This window comes from Manis pentadactyla, chromosome 4, assembly GCF_030020395.1.
Source record: "Manis pentadactyla isolate mManPen7 chromosome 4, mManPen7.hap1, whole genome shotgun sequence".
Lineage (NCBI taxonomy): Eukaryota > Metazoa > Chordata > Mammalia > Pholidota > Manidae > Manis > Manis pentadactyla.
Window position 1 is genome coordinate 14615862 of NC_080022.1, and position 23215 is coordinate 14639076.

General features: G+C 53.0%; 1 protein-coding gene across 5 annotated transcripts in view; it reads left to right on the forward strand.

Moving 5' to 3' along the window:
- VWA5B1 (von Willebrand factor A domain containing 5B1) overlaps positions 1 to 9382 on the forward strand; it is a 69061-nt gene extending 59679 nt beyond the window's left edge. For all 5 annotated transcript variants that reach the window (XM_057499802.1, XM_057499801.1, XM_057499803.1 and 2 more), the window contains 4 exons: positions 940 to 1014; positions 1640 to 1709; positions 2144 to 2261; positions 3817 to 9382. In XM_057499802.1, coding sequence (XP_057355785.1) covers positions 940 to 1014; positions 1640 to 1709; positions 2144 to 2261; positions 3817 to 4284 — 731 coding nt within the window. In that variant the 3' untranslated portion in view covers positions 4285 to 9382. The remainder of the gene's footprint in view (positions 1 to 939; positions 1015 to 1639; positions 1710 to 2143; positions 2262 to 3816) is intronic.
- Positions 9383 to 23215: the final 13833 nt, after the last annotated feature.

A 23215-nucleotide genomic window follows, 5' to 3' on the forward strand; every position in this document is an offset into this window, starting at 1 on the left:
GAAATTGAGGCTCAGAGAAGTTCACTGACTCACTCAGTATCACACAGTTGATACGTGGTAGAGCCGCAACTTGAACCCAGGCAGTGTGTGGCTCCAGAGCCCAGGAGGTAACCACCCTGCTATTTGCCTTCTGGTTGCCCCAGTCCCTCGAGCACTAGTCACTAGTTCACTCCGGCACCGCCCCTGAGCAACCAGCAATCAACAGAGCTTCTTAGCCCTCACAGCGCTGCTAATGGTCTCCCAGGAGAGACAGGGCTCTGATGAACATCGTCCCTGAATACAGTTCTCTTACAGTATATTGCCTTTGAAATCTCCCACCCTTGAAATAATAGTCATATCAATAATTACCCTGATTATGCATTTTAAACTACATGCAATTATTGTCCCCATTTCAGATGGGGAAAGTGAGGCTCAGAGCCCCTGACAAGTCAGTGCCATGTTCTGACTCCTCCTGGAGAGCTGGCATGAGCCCCTCCTTAGTAAGGCACAGACCTGGTGAGCAGAAGCCCACCTCTCCCCTCCCCTAACCCCACCCTCAGGCCTCTGATGCTCCTGATTCCCTGCTGGTCCTGCGGCTTGGGGATTTACTGAGCATTTACCAGGGGCCAGGCACTGTGTATTACTTCATTTAATCCTTACAACCACACTGCGATCTAAATACAATTATCCCAACTGGCAATCGTAGCGTACAAAGGATGCAGCTTTCGCAACATCACACAGCTAGTCAGTGGGAGAGTCAGGACTTGAACCTAGGCGTGTCTGGCTCTTACGGTGGGAAATTGGTGGTATGTTTGGAAGATGAAGCCCCGTCCAAGCAGGGATGGAAACCCTGACCTTGCTCCCCAGCCCACCCCCAGGTATTCAGATAATCACTCTCCTTGGGGAGATGGGCCCTGAGAAAGGGCGGGGCTCAGGCCTCCCTGGCTTCTCCTGCTGTAGGTGTGGAGGACAGCCTCACCACGCCCTTCAGCGAGACCAGGTCCCCAGGCCGTGAGAAGTATGCTGCCTCTGAAGGTGAGTGGGCATCAGCTGGCTCTCCTTTTAATAAAGAAAGTGATATTGACTGATCTTTGGGCCAGGAGAGTGTCTTAGGCCAACACAGTCCTCGGAGGCTCATTTATTCCTCAGAACATCCTGGTGTGAGATGAATAGGAGTACCCCCAATTTAAAGATGAGGAAACTGAGAGTCAGAGAGGTGAAGTGACTTGCCCAAAGTCGCACAAGAAGCTGGCGAGAAAGCTAGGTCTGGAGTCATGCCTCTCAGTGCCCAGCTGAAGGACCTTTCTACCATCTCACTCTGCCTAGAATCCTCAAGCGTGACCAGGAGGGAAACCCAATGCCCCCCTTTCAGGGATAAGAGGAGTGGATGTAAAGCTGTTACTGCCAAAGATAACCTTCCAGAAGATGCCAGGGGCCACCTGTCAAGGAAACTCAGAGGCCTGTTTCTTTCCCATGAGCCCACCTTTTTCACCCATCCCCATACCAGCAGGGTCAGAAACTGCCTTGCAGCCTAATGGGCAGTTCGGATCCCTAGAGATATAGGCAAGCCCCTCTCTGGGCCTCTGTTTTCCTAGCTGGGCAGTGAGTGTCTGAGTAGGGTCATCTGTCAGGTTCCAACTGTCACTCTGTGGCTCCCCAGGTCCCCTGCGCAGTTTGGCCACCCACACGCTCTCTTCCTTGAAGGCCTCAGAGGCTCTCTTTGGATCCAGGTATATGGGATTTCCAGGGGGGAACACACAACTGCCACCCATTTTTCTGGGGCCCTTCCTGGCTGGGAAGGTCAAAGGCAGGCCCATCCTGACATTTAGACAAAAACGAACAATCTAAAATGTGCATGGTCTCTGTAAATGCGAATCCCCTGGGAGGCCTAGTCCTATGAATGACCACTGTGCTGGGTGAGCAGACAGCATTGGAGAGGGTCATGAAAAGAGCACTAACATGCTCCTTATCCAGGCTGCTGCCAGCCCACTGGGTGACCCTGGGAAATCCCCTCCCCACTGCCTCAGTGTTGCCAGCTGTCAAATGAGGAGACTAGAGGAAGCCATCTGTCAGATCCCCTCCGGCTCTGACATTCAGGGGGATGGGATGACCAGAGACACCACAGGGGTGCCTCTGGTCATTCTTCTGGGTTCTGCCCACACAGGATGAATCTCAACAAGTCCAGGCTGCTGAAACGAGCTGCCAAGGGCTTCCTGAGCAAGCCGCTGACTAAGGCTCCAGAGTCAACCCCAGGTAGCCAGAGCTTCGACTATGTCCCACTGGTAAGTGCCCAAGCCCCCACCCCTCCGCTCCAAACGCCATGCCCATCAGCCTTCCGATTAGCCTCCTGCCCACCCTCCCACTCCACAAGGGAAAGAAGAGCTAGATCTTCTGACCCAGCTAGCCAGCAGGGCAGAGGGAGTTTGTCTGAGGCCCCACCCCCCAGCCTAAGATCTAGGAGTCTTGCTAGAAGCCAACACCAGCATCATGAATATTCTTGCAATCTGCTGTCTTTGCTTTAAAAATTCACAGAAATTTTGCATTCCACTCCACCCTCTATGTGAATCTGCTTTTCAATACATAAAAATAAGCCTTGAAATGACTCACAAGTGAGTAAAATTAACACCCCAGGGACATGCACTGTGTTTAGCAGGTGGCTCTGAAGACGCCCCAGCATGCTGTGGCAGAGTTAGAAGCCCAAGTCTGGAGTAGGCATCTCTGAATTGAGCAAGGGACACTGGCCCTGCTACATGTGGGGCCTAGTGGGGCTTTGGGATCAGAGGTGCTAGAAGGAAGGACAGTCTGAGCTTCACTGCACAGCTCTCGTCCCTGTACACCCAAGTGCATAGTCACTGTGAATTTCCAAATATCAAGGACAACAGAGCACTATGCATGTATTCACTCAACAAGTATTTGTTGAGCCAGGTGTAGTGCTAGACCTTGGGAGACAACCTTGAACTAGATAAGCAGAGTCCCTGAGCTCATGGCACTAAGTTCCAGTGGGGATACAGACAAGGAACTGGACAGCTCTGATCCGTGGGCACCGTAATGGCAGAGGCCTGAGGTTTGGTGGGGAGGAAAGGGGTGGAGGACACCTACTCCAGGCTTGAAGTCAGGGAGGAAGGGCCCATGACTTCCTGAAAAATGTAATGGCAAAGCCAAGACCTGACACATGAGGCATCATGGCCAGTAGCCATGAGAGGATAGAGAGCTTGGTGGCCGGAGAAGGGGCTTTGAGGGGCAAGCGTCAAGTCCACATCTGAACATTTTTGTAATCAGAGTTTGGACTTATTCTAAGTGAAAATTGAAGCCACTGACCTGATGGCCTTGAAGGAGTGACATGATCTGTGCCTTACAAAATCCCCTCCCACCCCCCAAGGGTGCAAGAAAGATGGAGTGGCGGGGAGGGGGCAGGGAGGGGAAGTAGAGGCAGGGACATGAAGACGCAGATGGCAGATGACAGAGCTGTGTAGCAAGTAAACCTGTTGGGACTTGGAAACTGCTTGGCACGGAGGGAGGAAGAGAGAGGTGAGCTGCCCGGAGTCTGCTGGATGGCAGCGGACAGTCCCAGTGGCCAACCTAGGTGCACCTGCCAGGACAAGAGGCAGGTTTGGAGTGAAGGTGTTGATGGGTTTGGCAGGTGCTCAGTTCCGTGTTCCTGTGGGAGAAAACATGGAGAAGCTCCGGTGGCCTGGGTATCCCGCAAATCCTCCAGGCAGGCAGGGCAAGCTGGGGAGGATGAAAGGGCGGGCTATATGTGGACCCAGACTTTTGTGTGGCCTGGGGCTCCACAGGCTAAAAGGTTTGAGGCCCACTGAGGGGCTCTCCCATGCACAGGTGTCTCTGCAGCTGGCCTCCGGAGCCTTCCTGCTCAACCAAGCCTTCTATGAGGCCATCCACATCCCCATGGAGAAGCTCAAGTGGACCTCGCCCTTCACATGCCACCGAGAGTCCCTCACCGCCCGCCAGCCTGAGTCTAAGACCCCAAGTCCCCACAGCTTCTCCCCGAAGCCACTGGTGAAGGGCAAGCCGGGCTGGGAGCCCAAGGCTGTGACAGAACACGCAGGGAAGCTGTGGGCTACAGTGGTGGCGCTGGCGTGGCTGGAGCACAGCTCAGCTTCCTACTTCGTTGAGTGGGAGCTGGTGGCCGCCAAGGCCAACTCGTGGCTGGAGCAGCAGGAGGTGCCGGAGGGCCGCACGCAGGGCACGCTGAAGGCTGCCGCCCGCCAGCTGTTCGTGCTCTTGCGGCACTGGGATGAGAACCTGGAGTTCAATATGCTTTGCTATAACCCAAATTATGTGTAGTCGGGGGAAGGGAGACTGGGACAGCGGAGGAGAGGGAGGGGACCGTTTTGGCCTGGTCGGGGGAATTTTTGAAGCTGTAGCCAATATATTGGTTGCTAGAAAGAGCCCTGGCCTGACAATCAGGAGGCCCGACTTCAGTTCCAGCATTGCTACCATCCAGCTTTGTGACTTTAGGGTCAGCCTTGCCCCCTGCCTGGGCCTCCATTTCCTCACTTATACACATAAGTGGGTAAGGTGAGGGAGTTAGTCCAGATCTCTAGAAGGTTCCAAGGCTCCTTTTTCTGCTCAGACATGCATGCAGCAGTGGGGTTTACAGCCAGTAAATTCAGGGGGGTTGGAAGAGAGAACACAATTTAAACCTGAGTTCTCTCTGGAGAAGGATTTCATGGGCAATGCCCCCCTCAAATAAACGTGTAGATGAGCGAACCCAAAGGCTGCAGATAACCAGACATGCAAGCTTGCATCTAGGTACATGGAGCCCACCTCTGGCTGCTGCATTGTAGGATAGGCACCTGCTTCCATGGTGATGGCCCAAAACCCCCAAATCCCATGTATAAACCAACTGGAGAACTATACTTTTCAACAACTTACAAAAGAGTCCCCCGGGACTCTTTCTTTTGGCTTGGAAGTCCTTAGTATACTTTAGTATTGGTTGACCAATTATTTGTGACTTCCTACCTAAGAAGAGGAGGTGGTCAGGACAAAGAGGGCACCCTGCAAGCTGAGATGTTAGAACTAATCTACAATTTATGCAAAGATAGTCCAAAAGAATAGACATGGTCACAGAATTCAGTGGAGAAAGCAGACAGCAACTTAAATAACTCACACACTTGCAGGAACTGTGCAATGCAAACTCTATGCTTGGGCTGAGAGGCTAGAGAAGCACCCAGCATCAGCTGCATTCTGGGACAGGGGGTCCTGTCTAGCCACAGAATTTTGGAGAGAGGGGCCTTCTTGGCAACAGAAAACCATGCTTGGCTGCAGTGCACTGGATGGGAGCTCCACTTGGGAAGCGTGATTTATTTAATGAAATGAAGACATGCTGCTTCAAGAGTCTTTGCCCCCAGGGACCTCCCCCTCTCAGGCCCACTGTGTGATAGCTTTGGTGACAGGTGTATCCCAGCCTCACATTCCCTGGTGGCTGTACCCATGGAGACTCCTCTGGAAGTGGATCTGGACATCCCCAAGGGAGCCCACCAGCTTGGGACCCCAGGGTGAACCTCCACACCCTGCACACCCACCTCTCCAAGGCCTTAGCCCTCCACATCAAGTGGTCTCCGTGGGTCCTGCAGCCCTGGGGAAAAGCCCCCACAGATTTTCCCCTTCAGGAAGATCTGGAGGACTCTATGGACCACACTGACTGTAGAGGACATGTGGGCTCGGGCACACAGCCCAGCCTCATGAAGACTAAAATGCCGAGTCTTAGCAGGGGCACGGTGAGGGGCAGAGGGCCTCCAGCAGAAGGCTCATTGAGTATGGAGAAAAGGCAGCCCCAGCAGGGTGGGGTACCTGCCCCACACAGTCCACCCCTCCATGCCAAGCCCAGCTATACCACCACACTTCCCAAGAGCCGCTATCCCCACACAAGCCCTCCTGAGGCTCTCACAAAAAGCCAGTGATCCATCCCCCAGGGAGGGGAGGGGGCTGGAGACTTGATATAAAATCCCATCTGTTGCATGGCTGGCTAACCTACTTCAGATTCACCGCCTGGGGAGGACCCCAGTCACCAACACCATGGCCACCACAGCCCCGGGGGGAAGCATACTAGTCTGGGGTGCTGGCTCATAGTCGTTACTCAAAGTCAAGACGGTGTGACTGCACTTGGTAACACTACTGCAGCTATGCAGCCAGCAGCCCCAGCGGCAGCCTGAGGAGGGCGGAGCGTGGCATCCCCTGGTTGGCCCAGTGTAAATGGGAACATTGTCAGGCTGAGACTTGGAATCCCTGGCACTAGTTTGGGCAAGTGGCTTCCCCTCTCTGGGTGCCCTGGAGCCAGAGGGTTTCCCTGCCCTGGCATTCCCAGATTCTCTGCCTCTGAGATGTTTCCCTGTGTTAGTGACCATGAACTTGCTGTAATTATCTGTGTGACCTTGAAAAAGTCACATGGGGTTTCTGGGCCTCTCTCCTTCTCTAACTAGAATAGGTTGGACTGGGCTGACCAGCCTCCCAATTAACCTGATTCTGGGTCTCCAGGCTCAGTGTGGACAATAATCAGGGATCAAGGTGGCCCAGCATGTGCCCAGTGTGGAACTAGTGCTGTAAGACACCTGCAAGGAGTCATGGAGAAAGCCAGCAAGGCGGTGGGCCCACCACCTGCCTTGGGAACCTCCTCAGACCCCAATCCAGTAGCAGCTGCTGGAGCTCTGGACAACTTGGATGCGTAAGCAAATTGCGGACCTCCACACTCCCTGGCTCCCCTGCCCAGCACTCAGAGGTACAGAAGAACAAATCTTCATTGATTTCAATAACCCAAGGGCTTTGGGGGATATCTAGATGAAAGATATTTTTTAGTGAACTTCAATGATATAGAGAAGACACACAGTGTTAGGAATCTGTTTCCAGGATTACCAAACAGGATGGAACGAACTAGCTTTAAGAAAAAGGTAAGAACCTTAGGTGGCCGGCATGCATATTAAAGCTGAAATGGTTTGGAAGGTTCTCAAGTAGGTGAAACATTGCCCCTGCAATTGGGATTAATTTGGATTAATCTAAATTCTTTGTTAAAGTAGCCCTTGCTTTCTAAATCAATCAAAGGGACATTTAAGCCCTGCCTGACTGAAGACTGAGAAGAGTACAAATGCCTAATCGCACTTTAGAGGGAAGAACACTGAGCCGATTGCTGAGGAACTTAAGTGTTGGCCTAAACTCCACCAGTAGGCTGTGTGACTTTTGGCAAGTTGCTTGCTATCTCTGGGCCCCATAGATCAGCATGTCCAGCATTATTCTTTGGTTCATATGTGAATTGGCAATTCATGAGAAACTGTCTTATCTGCCAATATGTTGGGAAAACACTAGGCAAACATTTCTTTAGGTCAGGGTGACTCAGTTGCGTAAATATGTAAGTATTCATTCAAGTGTACTGTCAGTCTCCAATGAGGTGGCTCAGGAGGTGGCTCTCCCTGTGTTATTCCATCGGGAAATACTGGTCTACATCTCTCAGAATCCTTTGGGCACTAACCTTCAAAAGGCCTTTATTGATTACCTGTTATATGCCAGACACCATGAGGTAGCATAGTGAAATATCAGGGGGTGTTTTTGTCCATTTTGGAGCTTGGTGAGAAGCATCTGAAGAACATCTGCTCCAGGAACCATCTCCCCACTCCCAGCTTTCCAGGTGGGTGTGTCTTGACCAGCCCCATCCCAAACCTGTGGTCCTGCCGTCTGTGAGTGTGGCCTCACACGAGTGTGGTCGGGCACCACGTACACTGCAGGCCAGCCCCCTGAGCCGTCTGTGCTCACTGAGGCGGGGAGTAAAGGTGAGCCGAGCAGCGCACGGTACTGTGCTGCCAGAGTGAGGCTGCATGGGCCTCTGGCAGGAGCTCCCTATGTGGGCCTCCTTGTCCAGGCGAAACGAGGGGGTCCCTGCAACAAAGTGGCCCCCTGGGTCCAAGCTCCTGCCACACAGAGAGGCTGAGTCTGCTCTCTGAGACCCCTCAAGAGAGAGCTCCAGGTCCCGGGAAAACGGGAGCCTGTCCTTAGGCAGACCTACACCACACCTGTAAATAAGCAGCATCGGTTTCTAGCCGGCACTTGTTTTCCAAGCCTGTCCCCTGCCTGTGGACAACGTGAGTGACATCTACTGCCCTCCACTGCCGTAACTGATGGAGTAGCTGGTTCCCAGACTAGCCTCTGGGTGTTCCCACCCACGCCGCAGGTGTTCGAGAAAGCAAGGGTTTCTTTTCCTCCCTTCCAGCTGGTTCACCTGGAATAGCCGTCAGAAAAGGCTTCTGGAAGTTTCCTCTAACTCCTGACTTTCCCTAAACTCCTATTGGTCTCTACCCTTACTTGAAGACTTTCTTCCTCTCTCAGCTACTGTTCCCCTCTTTCTTCCTTGGCAGGGACTCCCAATGAAAGGACGTGAGAAAGGGTCTCCCCCAGTCTGTGCGCAACCTCCCCCTGGTGAATGGGTGGCAGCTGTGAACCTGGCTGGCTGGAGCCCATGTGACACTCTAGCACCTGCCCTTGTGGGGTCCAAGGGCTGCCTCTCACTACCTGCACACTGGAACAGCTCCATGTGGTCCCCGGACACAATGCATTCTGCATCCGTAATGGCCTGGGAAGGGAAAGAGAAGGGCCTTGCTACCCCAGGCATAGGTTGTATGTTCATTGCCATGGCATCTGGAAGACTTTTTTTAAGCCAGCCTAGCAGGGACTAGAGAAATCAACCAAAAAAACCGGGCACGTTCCCAGCTATAGCATGCTCTGCAGGGCCAGTGTAAAAATAACCAGGGCAGGGGTCTGTGCAGCACTTTGCAGCTGGATAATCCAATCTGCAGAGATCGGTCCTAAGGCCAGGAGCTTGACAGGATCTCCTGGCCAGGCCCCTGGCCCCCTACTGTGGAGCTCCCAGACCCACATGTTTCCCAGCCTCCAGCCTGTTGGCTTTAGCTCCCAACGACACTGCCTCCCAGGTTACCTGACAAAGTGGGACTTCTCCTGATCATGCTGCAAATCTCCTTGGCTCGGAGCCAGCTGTCTTGAGCTTACAGCTGCTTCCCAAGGCAAAGCGCCTCGTCTCAATGTGGCCAAATGTGGTGACACACGTGGTGTAGTTGCACTGTTTTGCCCAAGTGGCTTTGGCTCAAGTGGCATGGCCGGTGCTTGTCCCCCTCAGAGCCTCAAGTGCCTATAATGTGCTGCCCCAGCCCCTTGCCTGCTCACCTGTAACGTCTCCACTTTGCCTGTGACACTTGTTCTTGGAATACATACCACCTTTTTGCCCAGTAGCCAGTTATGTAGACATTGTGGAAATCTGGGACATCAGCCAACTCATGTCCACCAATAATTAGCAAATCATGCCCTGGGGCTTATTTTGGTGGCTACATTTGTCTTAGGCTTTTAGCTCATAAAAACTGTTAAACCTGATGATATGACAAAATTATACTGTGCCTGCTCTTTTGTTCTCAAAGCTGATCCTTGGTGTTCAAGCTAATGGTTCAGTGATCTGCTTGCCCCACTGAGTGTGGTCAAATCTGTCTTGGTTTGGGTTCTTCTCTAGGGTGACCCACTGTGGGGTGGGGTTCCAGGATGTGGCACTTTCAGTTCAAAACTGGGACAATCCCAAGAAAATCAGGACAAGTTGGTCACAGTAGTTCCCCCAGAAGCAGAGCCTGAGATAAGGATTCAGTGCAAACATATGTGATCCCAGGAAACACCCTTAGGCAAGCAAGGAAGTGAAATAGTGACACGAAGGACACCAGTAAAGGGAATGGTATGAAGCAGGTGACTACTATGGGTGTGGACATCATCCCACTGGAGAACTCTGGGAAACAGAGGAGACACACACACACAAAGCTTGCAGTGAAGGAAGGGGAGGAGTGTTGTCCCTGGTTGAGGGTCACTCTCAGAGCCATTCATTTCTTGGCACCTCTGGCCTTCCACAGGTGCACCAGTGGAGCTGACTCTGCAGCTAGAGAAAACTGTCATGTGGAGAAGTGCAGGTGTCGGCAGGCGTCCAGCCCATGTACCCTGGACTGAGAGAAGCTGAGGGGTATGGGGCAAGGCCCTGACAGCACCTGCTGCAATATCTCTGTAGAGCTGCTTCTACATTTCAGATTTTTCTCAGAAGCAATTAGTAATCACAAAATACATTTATTTGAATATAATCACCAGCCACCATTTTATCTGAAACCCACACAAACTGGTCCCAAAATCAAACATAAGGCCCTTTTGGAAAACATCCAGCAGTTTACCTTGTTTCCTCATAATCAGCCATCCCTTTGCAGCCTTCAGAGAGAAGAGTTGACTAAAATACAAATTCCCAATAAGCCAAAAACACTGTGATGTGCTAATGGCCTTTAATGGGGACAATTTGAGGAGCCGACCAGCAAAGAATAAAAGGGTCAACAGAAATCTGTTCACTGGCCTGGTCCTCATGGAGAATTCAGCCGGGAAACAGACGTTTACTGAGATAGACAAGCCTTTTGACCCCCCACCGCAGCTCTAGACGGCTGGGGGACCTGAAGTCCCTTTAGCACCTCACTGACTTATATGAGCTGGGCACTACCTCCACCTTTGTAAGAAACTTGCTTCTTTGTTCTCTTCTTCCACTGTACATCCTGGAAAAAAGCCAGAGAGACAGTATGTGTGTGTGTGTGTGTGTGTGTGTGTGTGCGCGCGCGCTGCTGGGATGGCAATGAAGGTCTCCTAGCCCCTCACACTATGCTCAGGAAAGCAAGAACTAGGGGCCCCTGGGCTCCCTCCAGGAATTCTGTAGAAGGAGAGAATGAGGTGAGCCCAATGACTTGGGTCTGTGGGTCTCCTGGGTCCTCTGTTCTATGGTTACCAGTCCCTCCAAGGCACTGCTGACCTCCAGGGAAACTTGAGCTCCCTTGGGCTCAATTAAGCCTTACCCTGGTCTGAAATGAAGAGAAAATATTAAGTTGAGTTCCAGCCTAGCTCTGCCAAGCTCTCGTGTCCTGCCATGCAGCAGCAGTTGCCTTCACTCCCATCTGACCATCGCCTAGAATCTTCTGATCATGAATCCCTCCTGGAAGTATCCAGACCTCCGACCCCAAGCCCAGCCACCCAGGGTAGGAGGAGGAAGGGGACATAGGTCCACTATGCTATGATGAGACATAGGTAATCTCCTGGGAGGCGTCCTGTCTTAGCTGGGAGGGATGGGGGGACGGGAGTTGCCCTGGATACCCAGGTGGCCACCCCAGCTCCTGAGCCCCTGGTAATATCTAAGAAAGGGGAGTTGCCTATGGTGGCAATATATAGTTGCAGCCACCCCCAAACCGAGCTAACTACAGCTTAGACTACTCGAGCTCCAAGATCCTTCAGGTTGCAGATGTAGACCCCTCGGCCACTGACCCAGTTCCTGTTTATCCTCCATTCCCGGCTTCAGAATCTGGGCCTTCACCAGAACTGCAAACCAGGGTCTAGCTGCACAAATGCCTGGGCACTCCGAGCCTGCTGTGCTCTTCTGACGCTGTCCAGCAGAGGGCGCTGTGGGCATGCACTGCCTTCCAGGCCTCCGGCCGGCTGAGACATTTGAGGAAAGAGGAGAGCGTCTGGGATGAAGGGTGGCTTTAGAAGCTATTCCCGTCCCCTGCCAACTATCTTTTTTCTCTGCTAAAAATGGGTGATTCGTGATGGCTACGAAGCCCACTGAAAGGCTGTGTTGGTCATATATTTACTCGTGTGTCCGGACGCTGACCTCACTCACCTGGGACTAACTAGAAGGGAGGTGACTATGTGGTCCCTCCCTGCCCTGCCACTTCTCCTCTTTCCACCATATTAGCACCCCCTCCTCATCCAAGCTCCGTGAAGTCCCCCTTCTTTGAGGAAGGCTTCCCAGGTCTCCTGTCAGCAGCAGCTCCTCATGGGATACTTTATTACTGCGTATTTGTGGGCTGTCTCTCTCCTCCAGCAGACTGGGAGCCCCCAATCATATTGGAGGCTGTGCACCCCATCAGACTGGGGGCTCTCCAAGTACACAGATCTTACCTCCTCCGTCAGACCAGATGTTTTCCCAAGTAGGGCTCTGTCTCCTCCCTCAGACTGCACTCTCTGAGTCAGCTCCTGTGTAGCTCCAGGAGCCTGTTTGGGGACTCTGTCCACAGACAGCAATCCGTCTGGGCACAGCCCTCTTCCCCATTCCCCCAAGGGAGGATCTGAGATGCCCCCAAACCTATGGGCTTTGGACAATGGTCAAGAAAACAGTGGAGGTTAATCACGCAAAAGATCACCACTTTGGGAAAGGACAGAAAGGGAGCCAATGAGCCTCAGAAGGGTTTGAGACACCAAACCATTGTCCTGCCTCTGCAGGTCTCCACTCCATCTGCATGGTCACCAGAGTCCGGCTTTCATCACTGCACATTGCAACCAAAGTTAATTCATTCTAGAACTATGAATTGTTTTACCTGCCAAATGCTGGGCCCTGTTCTAGACTAGGGATACAGCAATGAACAAAATCTCTGCCTATATTAGCTTGTGGGGGAAGCTATCACAAAGTACCAAAATCAGAAATGTAATTTCTTGACAACAGAAATGTAACACCTCACAGTCTGGAGGCTCCAAGTCCAAGGTCGAGGTGTCAGCAGGGTTGATTCCTTCTGGGAGCTGTGAGGCAGGATCTGTCCCAGGCCCCTCTCCCGGCTTCTGAAGGCCCCTTGGCTTTGGGCAGCACAGCTCCCATCTTCACATGGCTTTCTCCCTGTGGACGTATCTGCTGCTAAATTTCCCCTTTTTATAAGAACCCCAGTCACTGGATCAGGGCCCACCCTGATGACCACATTTTAGGTTGAATACCACTGTTAAGATCCTCTCTCCTTATAAGGTGGTCACATTCTGAGGTAGTAGGGGTTAGGAATTCAACGTATGAATTTGAGGGGGGACACAATTAAACTCATAACACTGCACTCCTGGGGTTGATATCCTAGTGATGAAAGACACATAAACAAAATCAAGTAAAGATAAATTATCATGAAAGGTGATATGACAGCAAATGAAGCTACATTCGAGGTACAAGGGATGAAGAGGCTAGGAAGGTTGCTATTTATCCTGGGCACTTAGAGAAGACCCACCCCCCAGCAAAGTGATACAGGGGCAGAGACTGCATCCTGAGTTCCCCAAGCAAGCCATTCATGCCATGTTCTTTCTGCCCGTGATGGATGTTTACCAAGGGCAAACTCCTTCAGAGCTCAGTGTGGAGTCCACCTCGTCCAGGTAGCCACCTCTGAGGCAGACTGGACCTCCCCCCCAGTCCTTCGTACTCCAGGAAACACCTGTTGCCAGCACTTCTCAGCAGTATTTCAAGGCTGTGTGTTCATGCGTCTCCCCCATCAGACTATAAGCAGCCTGAAGGCAGAGACTGGGTTCTGCAGTGCCTGGAAAATCCTAGGTACTCAGTAAATGCATGCTGAAGTGCAAGGTTAGAAGGTAGCTCAAGCCTTCTATCTTCCCTGAAAATAATCAGAAGTTATAATTTGGGGAGCTCTAAATGTCAGACAAGACTCTAAGTTCTTTCCATTGAGTCATTTCATTTGTTCCTCTTAACTCTGTTAAGTATCATTTTGGTGTTACAGATGAGGAAGCGGAAGTTCGGAGACGGTAAGCAATTTGCTCGAGGTCACCTAGCTTGCTAGGAACTGGCAAGGGCCGGATCCACCAAATCTACCCAACTCTAGGGCCAGGGTTCTTCACTTACTTGAAGACTTCGTTCACTAGGTCATTCATTCATTCATTCATTCCCTCCACCTATGAATACACTCCACATCTACTGGGTCCTGGGTGCTGCAACTAGGCTAACTAGGCCAAGTAGGGCCAGGGAGCACTTATCACTGAGTTTTTTATTTTCTCCTCCGTGAGAAAAGAACTGCTCTTCCATGCTCAGTTATTGGGACTGCGGTCTCACTGAGCCCTTGCCCACGAAGTCCCCTCCTCCATCCCCAGAAAAATAGAGCCCAGCTCTTCTGTTCCCTCCCCAGGAAGGTAGCCAGGGACCATGAGGCTCAAGACACAGGAAGAGAATGGGTGACAAACCCCCAGCTTTTCCCTGCTCAGCACACATTGCTCACGGGGCCCAGAGATCTTTGCCTTTTCTCCGCTTTCATTCCCCATGACCGCCTCCTACTCCTGCCCCAAGGAAGGGAAGCAGCAGACGGGCCCTGGCCTGGGGGACCCAAGTCCCAGCTGCTGCTACCAGGGACAGTCCCATGGTGTCAGGGCTGGAAAGGGTGCTTAGAAATCCCCGAGTGTCCCCCGCACCCCATTATACACATGGAGACACTGAAGCCCAGGGAGCAATAGGGCCTGGACCAAGGTCTCTCAGGTCTTCCCAAACCTGACCTTGTTGGGTCTAAAGATCCTCCATTACAGCTACTCTAAGGTAGTATCTGCAGAAGGCCCCTGTGGAAATGTGGGTGTGGGTGAAGGCTAGTGACAGGTGGCTTCAGAGGGGAGACACCCACAGCTAGATACGGAGGCTGGGGGAAGTCGGGTCCTAAGGCAGCAGAGAGCATGAGGTGAGGGAAGCAAGATCTGGAAAGAAGTCTAGGGCACCCAGGAAATCAAAACCTGCCACCCTCCCCATTTTGTAGTAAAATCCAGACCCCTGCTGCTGAAATAAGGAGATGGGGGAGGGGCCCCACCTCCCAGCAACCATTCAGTGAAGACACAGGTCATTCCAGGGGCACAGACTGTGGGCCCCAGGCAAGTCCCTTCCCCTCTCTGAGCCTCAGTTTCCCCATTGGAAAATGCAGAAGGCAAACTAACTCTAAAGGTTCCCTCCAACTCTGAGGCTTGGTGCTTTTAACACCTTGATTCCAGGCTCCAGAACATTCCAGGATGAAAGGGTGGTGGTGGCCCACCCCACTCTCGGCCCCCAGGATATTTTATCAGCTGTCCTTGGAGGCAAGGACTCTCCCCTTGGGCCACAGGCTCCCAGCACACAGGCGGCAGAGGCCAGCATGGCCGCATCCGGGCCGGGGACAGCGGAATGAGCTCCGGGAACCCCCGAGACCTGCAGGGCGGGCAGCCAGCCCTGGACCTCCAGAAACCGCCACTGGGCAGATCAACCGGTTTAGTTCCACAGAGCTCCGTGGCCACAACAGTGTCCCTCAGGGCCAGAGGCCTCATGAAATTACAACCACCGTCAGTGAGAGGTTTGGCCCTGGGAGGTGGAAGAAGCCTGAGCTTCTGGCCTGGCCTCTCCGTCCAGCGTCTGCCTGGTCAGCAGGTGGGCGAGTCACTTCACCGCTCAGAGCCCCGGTTTGCCCGTGGGGAAATTCACACCTACCTCAGCGTGCGCACAGGAAGGCACAGCGCTAGGCCCATTGTGGCTCGGAAGAGGGACCCAAGAGGCCCCTGCATGGCGCGCTTTACATCACTTTATTGAGTGCGGGGGAGGCGCAGGGCACAGTTCCCTGGGTTTTATTAAGCTGCAATTCCCAGCCGGGAGAGAACTTTCAGGTGACACCAAGGCCTGGGAGCTGGCAAACACTGTGCCCACGGTACCAGCAGTAAAAGTAAATGATAAATGTCCCCAGGTTAGCCCACTTTCGCTGTGAAGGCTGCTTCCTGGCACTGGCTGCGCAACGCGGGGAGCGGTCTGGTCCGCGGCTGGAGCGCGGAGGGCCCGCACCGGGCGCGGGGCAGGAGCCGCCCTGGCAGCGCCCCTCTCCCGGCTGTCTCTCGGGCCTCCGCTTTTGCCCAGCTGTACTTTCTGTCGCGCTTCATCTGCTTCTCTCCCCCAACTGTCGCCCACGGCTGCTTTTGTCCCCCCCTTCCAGGGGCTCCCGGCCCGGAGTCTCCCTCAGTCTGCTCCCCGGCTCCCCTCCCCGCTCCGGCCAGCAGCCTCCCCGCCCCCGCGCGCCCTGCCTCCAATCCCAACGAAGCCACGTCTCTCCTTAACCCCAAATCCTGCCAATTAAACCGCTCCCTCCGGCTCCGGCGGCGGCTGCTGACGTCGGGACGACCAAGTGAGGCTAGGCGAGGCCGCCGCCTACGCGCTGCGGTTGGGAAGGGGGGAGGGGAGGGGGGAGGGGGGGAGGGGAGGGGGGAGGGGGGAGGGGAGGGGGAGGGGGAAGGGGAGGGTTCAGCCCCAGGGCCACGCTCCTCCTGGGGCCCCGCGGCCGTGCGTCTGTCCGCCCACAGCCCTGCGAGCTGCGCGACACCCAAGCGCTGCGCGTCCGAACCTCACTCGCGCCTGGCCTCGCGCACTGGGTCCCCGCCGGCCGAAGGCCCCCAACGTGGGACCCCTGCACCGTCCCTTCAGACCGACGTCGCCCACCCGCTCCAGGATCCCCACCTGGGTCCCCTGCTCCGCCCCTCGCGCTAGGGGACCCCCGCCCGCTCCAAGACACCACACTGCGCCCCAGGCGCACCGCTCACGCCCGGGTTCCGCGACCCCATCCCGCGCTCCCTACGCCCCCAGCTCTCTCCCACCGCGCCTTCCCAGCACCCTCTGCGCCTCCACTGCGCACTTCCCGCGCCCCCGCCCCGCGCGGCCACCGCACGCCCAGCGGTCCTCGGTTTCCCCGGTCCGAGCGGCTTAGGCTCAGTCGCCACGACGGCGTCGCCGTGGAAGCCGGGAGGGGGCTCATTAAAAGCAATTAGCCCGCGCACAGTTGGCAGAGATACCTTAATAAATAATAGTCTGGAAGGCGTGTAAATAAATATTAGAACGCATTAAGCGGGCAGGAGGCGAGGCACTACACGGGGCCGCAAGCCGGTTCCAAAGCCGGGAGGTTGGCAGGTGCCCGCGGCTGCTGGAAGATCCCACGCCTCTGGGGCCTCACCCGCTGCCAGGGGCTGGGCAGGGAGGAGTGGAGGGAGAGGCCAGAGAAGGAGCCCAAGGGAGAAAGAGGCACCCAGGAAAACAGAAAGCCCCGGGGCTGGGCGGGGAGGGGAGTGGAGGCGGAATGAGGAGGGACGTAGGGAGAGAAGGAGGGGAGTGGAGGAGGCCGAATCTTTGCCCCAGGGATGTAGAGGTGAGAGCTCCCTGTCTCCTTCGGAGAGGGTAGCGGTCTTCCTTGGCTTCTCCTACCTCTCCTATTGCTCCTCAGTCTTCTTTGCTGGCTCCTTCTTACCTCTCTAATCTCTTAACTCTGGGACCGCAGAGCTCAGACCCTGGGCTGCTTCTCACCTGTCCTCAGTCACTCACTAGATGTGAGCAGGTCCAATGTGGATGCTTCGAATACCATCCACGTGTGGAGGGCTCCCACATGCACCCCCGTCTCCTCTGAGCCACAGGCAGACACCTCTCTTGGATGTCTAAGACATTAAAATGCCTGGAACTGAATACCTGCCACCCTCTGAAACCTGCTTCCCACTAGGTAAGGTGGCAACTCCCTCCTTCCAGGTGGTGAGGCCAGAAACCTGTGGGTGCCTCCCTCTCACACCTCCTATCCCCATCCGGGAATCCTGTCCTCTCTGCCTTAAAAATGTTTCTGGAATGTTCCTATGCCTCCTTGCTCCACCGCCAGGTCCCCCTTCATTCTCACCTGGACTGTTGTAACAACTCCTTCTCACTGGGCCCCCCACCCCCACAGGCTCTCGGTGGACAGAGCAGAGAGAGAAAAATACAAGCCAGATTAGGCCACTTCTCTGTTCAAATATTTCATTCAGAGGAAAAGCTGACATCCTTAAAAATTTCCAGCTGGGAATTGCAGCTTAATAAAACCCAGGGATCTGGGTTGCCCATGGGATGAGGCCCAAGAGCTTCACTGGCCTCTGATGGCCCTCGGGCTCTCCTGCTGTGGGGATGGGTGGCCCGACCCAGTCCACCTCCATCCCTCCCTTTTTTCCCTGCACACACCCCGCACCCCGCCTCCCCTCACTCCCTCTGCTCAGCCAGCCTGACCACCTCTCCGAGCCTCAGATTCACCAAACTTGTTCCCACTTAGGGGTTTTGCACTGTCCCATTCTTTCCCTTCACATTATCAAAGTTTAGCCCATCGCCTCCTTCGAGGCTTTGTCCAAGCGTCACGTTCTCCATGAGGCCAACTGTGGCCATCCTATTTAAAACTGTAAATTTCTCCCACAACCCCCACCCCAGAAAACCTCCTCCTTCCTCATCACTTCACTTTCTTTTCCTCCGTAACACTCAACCCTCTCTAATATGCTACATAACTTACCTATTTTGTTCTTTGTTTCTTGCTCTCCCGAATAGAAAGTAAGTTCCATGAGAGCGTGGATTTTGACACACACACACACCCGCTCCTCTATCTCCAGGACCTTGAACAGTGCCTAGAAACATAAAAGAGACTCAAAAATACTTGAAGGAAGGGAAGAAAGGGGAGGGTAGTTGATGGGAGGGAAGGAAGGGGAATAAAAGGAGAGGAAGAGAATCCCAGGAGGGGGAACAGTGTTAGCAAAGGAGGGTGGCATGGGCAAGCATAACAGGGTGGGGGGTATTTGGAAGAAGGCTGGCTGGTTGGAACCTGGAGTGCCCGGGGGCTGGCATGTGTGAGTAACCCCTTCAACAACCCCATGCCTGGCTAAAGAAGCACCCTGTGGGGAATGCCACAGCCCAGCTCAGCCGAGCCCCTCCTGCCCTGTGGCAGGGAGCACTAGCTCCACCTCAGGCCCCAGCCAGGTGGTGGACCCCAGGGCTTCGGGCAGTACTGCATGGGTAGGCCCCTGGTAACAGCCACAGTAATTACTGGTTGTATGCGATTAGGGGATAATTATGCTTAATAAGTCCAAAAGTAATTACCATGCAGGCTGCTTGCTGCTTTGGAAAACAGAGGCCCCCAGTGAGCAGGAGCCTGGGAATTGAGAAGGAGAGAGTGGGCACTATGGAACACCAGAAGCTCTGGCCTGTTTCTCCAGCAGATGCCTGATTCCTTTTGGCAGCACCCCCACCAGCCAGGGCTTGCTCACCTCCAGTGATGAGGAGCTCACTGTCACACACACACACACACACACACACACACACACACACACACACACACACAGGCAGCTCCTTCCATCATTGGAGGTCTCCTGCACATACAATTTTGCATGTAATTTCAGTTATTCTTAGCGTTACTACACCCTTTTCACTGTCCCACTCAACATCTTAGCAGGTTCATAGACTGAACCAGAACTAAAGTATCATTCGTGCAAGGAGTGAAGTGTGCTATCATATGTATTGCCACTGACTGATTTACTGACTCATGACATCACTAAGGTAGCATTTGCCATTAGTCCCATTGCACAGGTGAAGACACTGAGCCTAGAGAAAGCCAAGCCCACAGCAGTGGTGAATAGCAGAGCCGAAGTCATATTTCAGTCTACCTGATGCCAAAATCTGCATTCCCGACCCCTAAGCTTCCCTTCCTGGGGCCACACAGAACTAACCCAGCCCAGCTTCCCAGAAATTAACCCATGTTCTCTTGAGACTTTTTCTTTTTTCTACTAGACTAGACTGCACTCCTTGCGCTGTGCTCAGGAGGCCATGCAGCGCAATGAAAAGGACACCTGGTTCTTTCCATTGCTTCTACTGCCAACTAACCCTGTGACCTTGAGAAAGTTGCTTGACCCCTTTGAGCCTCCATTTTCCCATTTGCACAAAGAGGGTAAAGGGGCCTGCAGTTCATGATCTTTGGTACTGCTCTCTCAGGCCAATCCTTAGACCTGAGCCACCCCAGGCCCACACTGGCCCAAGGTTTCCACACCAGGGAAGACCGAGTGACTTTCTCCAACCCCTGGTATAGTTTCCTTTCTTCCCCTGGAACTGACTTCCCACTAGAGGCACCTGAGAAGATGCCTTAGAAGAGACAGTGACCACCACTCTGCTCTGGACACACAACGCTACCCTTCCATGACCCCAAACATTTAATGTCAGCTTCACTCTTAGAACTTGATTTCCAGGGCAGGGGCAGAAAAATGGAAGTTTGCAGGACACCCAGAATATCATATTAAGATGCAAATGCCCTCCTTAGTTTGCTGCCATCTATCTGCCTAGAGATTCATTTGCATGATTATAACTTACGGTGGCTTGTAGGATAAGCCACTTTGATGACACTTTGATGTCCATTTTCCCACATGTTCTCTACATCAGCCCTGTTAAGGCATGAATAGTGCTGTCTATGTTTGACACATTAGACATGTGAGGCCAAGGAAGTGGAAGCAATCTGTCCAAGATCACACAGTTACCTTTGAACCCAGGTCTGACTCCAAAGCCGATCACTGCTCTACACCTTGTCACAGCCCCAAAGACAGCTGTTCTGGCATCTGGGAAATCAATAAGAGGGGGATGCAGGATGTCAGGAACAAATCCACGCTCCTGCTCAGCGTGAGAGCCCAAGGGGGTCATCGGAGGCTACTGAAGCTTTCTGGCCCCATCCTGCTGGCATCCTTCTTGGTAGAATGTCCAATGTAACTGTTTCTCCACCAAGGATTTTCTTTGGGTCCCAGAGGGAAAGAGAAGTTATCTAAAAAGAGTAAATACCACAATAGATGCGTCTCCTATATGCCTGGAGCATTGCAATATGGGGACAGAGAGCACATAAACATAATTAAACCACCCCAGTGCCTTGAATCCCTAGGCTTGCAAACCAAGGGAAAGAATGGAGTGGACTTCAGAGGACCACAAATGTGGAATCAGGAGGGAATATGCACCTTACAGTTCCCAGAGTGAAAAAAATTTGCTGCTGTTATAAAAATAATAGAACTTCCAGCCATGCATAGAATGAGCTCCATTAATAGGAAATATATAAAGTGATTAACTTTTTCTGTGAGAGTATCAAAGTTACAATTTGTTTTTCACAAAGTCAGAAAAGAATATTACTGAAAAACAACAATCCATCAGAGAGGTGGGCTTGGGTTAGGACACACAAATGTTCCACAAGGGTAGTGGGGTCCCAAATCACCCTCAGAAGATTTTTACATGTATGGAAGCTGGGTACGGACCCCTGCAGATTCTGGTTCAGCAGGTGGGATGCAGGACCTGGACGTCACAGTGTGGATGGACTCTCCCCAGGAGATTCTGCACAGGCCATTCCAGCCAGTCCTGGGGTTGGGGACCACCGTCCAGGTGCCAGCCATGTTTCAGCACCAAGGACAGGGCACATGCCTCGGCCCTCTCAAAGGTGCCTGGTCACTCAGCCTGTGCCAGGGGTTTTTAGCTCTTTTACTGTTTTTGGTGGGAAGAGAAGAGTGGGAATATCCTACCTAATTCCTCTGCCTGGTTGGGAGGAAAGCATATGTTCTTTGTGGCCCCAGCATTTCTCAAGGCTTGCAGGACCTGAAAAGTCAAGGGGGGGCAGGTGGGGAGAAGGCATCTCACATCAGTCTCAAAGATGAAGAACACCCCCTCTTTCCTCCCACCCCCCACCAACAATCTCCTGCTTTTACTTGACAATGATGGAGAAGAAAGGAGGGAAGTGGAAGAGTCCTGGGCTGGGAGCCCTGAGTATTAGTCTTGAGGTCCCCTAGCTAACTGTATAGACATGGGCAAGCCTCCTCCCCCTCTAGGCCTGACTGGCAGTTCCTGGGCCCTGTAGCTGGTAGGATAAAGCTGAGGTTTGACCCCAGATCTTTTTGATGATTCAGATGATGCTTTCTCCCTCTACCTCATTCACCATAGTCTTGAAATAGTGAATAATCCCAAACCAGCATTTCTCAAACTGTGACCCTCAAAAGTGGGCATGTCCTAAGAGACAGCTGTTTTGTGGCTACAAAGAAGAAACGGGGAGTGTCATAGCCAAAATAAGTTTAAGGATTGCAAAGGCAAACAAAGCCAAACAGATATTTTGGCTATAAGACTTTGTGCCCCCATAATGCACTATTGTGTGATGATTACTTCCAAGACAGTGGGTGAGAAGTACTCAGTGTTTTTCAAACTTCCTTTCATGGAACACCTATAGGAATAGCTTACAGTTACATAGCACTCATGTGCCAGGTGTTGTTCTAAGATCTTTCTGTTTTAAGGTTTTTAATCTTCATAACAACCTGTGAAATAGATACTATTGTTGACACTCTGCAGAAAAGAAGACTGAGGCATAGAGGGATTAAGTACTTACCCAAGTTTACATGGCTAGTGCACTGCAGCGCAGGGATTTGAACCCAAGCAGACAGTCCCCAGAGTCTGTGCTTCCCTCACGTCACTGAACTGCATCTCCCACTGCAAGGACCTGGAGTTTGCAGTCACAGTTTGGGAAATGCTTCCCCGTGGGCACGTCTATTTAGCTTTGGAAAATTTTAGCAATAGAGTTTCCTTTTCAATTTTGCTTGCTTTGGGCTGATGATTAGATTCCCTGAGCAAACAGTGGTAGGCCCAGATGATGGCTGGGAGGCAGCATGAGCCCAGTGTGTGTTGGTTTATTTGTTTGTTTGTTTATAAAATTAAGATCAGCTATGCTGTACGTGAGGCTGAGAACTGCTGCATTTCTAGTTGCCTGCCGGGGGCACAGGAGAGAGTGTAGCTGGAAGAAGGAGGAAAGGAGAGGCAAGAGAGAAAAACAGAAGGGAAGGGCAAAAAAGAAGGAAGAGAGGAAGGCTGGCAGGAGGAGGGAGGGTGGATCCGGAGTGGAGAAAGAAGGTGGGGAGAGCAGCCGAAGGTGAGGACCTCCTGCCCACAGCTCCTGCGCCAGGAGTCTCCCCCTGCCCTCCCCACCTTCTTGAGAGCCTCCCCCTCCTCTGCAGTGCAGCCCAGGTGAGGACCCTGTGTAGGCAGTGCCCCGAGGACACCTGGGGAGCAGGATTTGGGGCTGGTCCCACCTGCAAGCCCAGGGCTGTGTCTTGGGAGCGTGTTCATCCCCAGAATACCAGTCTGGCCGGAGCCCTCTCCCCAGGCACTTTCCTGTGTTGCATCCCTAGAATAAATACACGCAGCTGTGCTTCCCAGCTTCCTGTCTTAAAAAAATCTGCTTCTCTTTTCACAGGGAATATAAGCACCAAATTGGAGCATCACTGGTGACAGTCCCTGTTCCGGGCCCAGCCCTGGGGCTTCCCTGAGGGCATCAGGGTGATGTCATCCCACTGGCTGGAGACGTTAGTGGACTCCAGCCCCAGCCCACTCAACCCCCACCCCGGCCTTACACCTTTCACAGCCCAAGCCCGTGCTCCCAGCACCTCCAGGAGGAAATTTGGGACCAGTGTTGCCATGGTAACTATGGGGCCAGCCATTGTTATTCATTATGCTTGGAGTATAGAATTCTATCACCTGGAATCAAACACTGAGAAGCTGCTAATGTCATGGAAAGAACAATGGACTGGAAGTCAGAGGGCCTGGGTCTGGCCACAGGGAAGTTACTATCAGAGTGACCCTGCAAGTTAC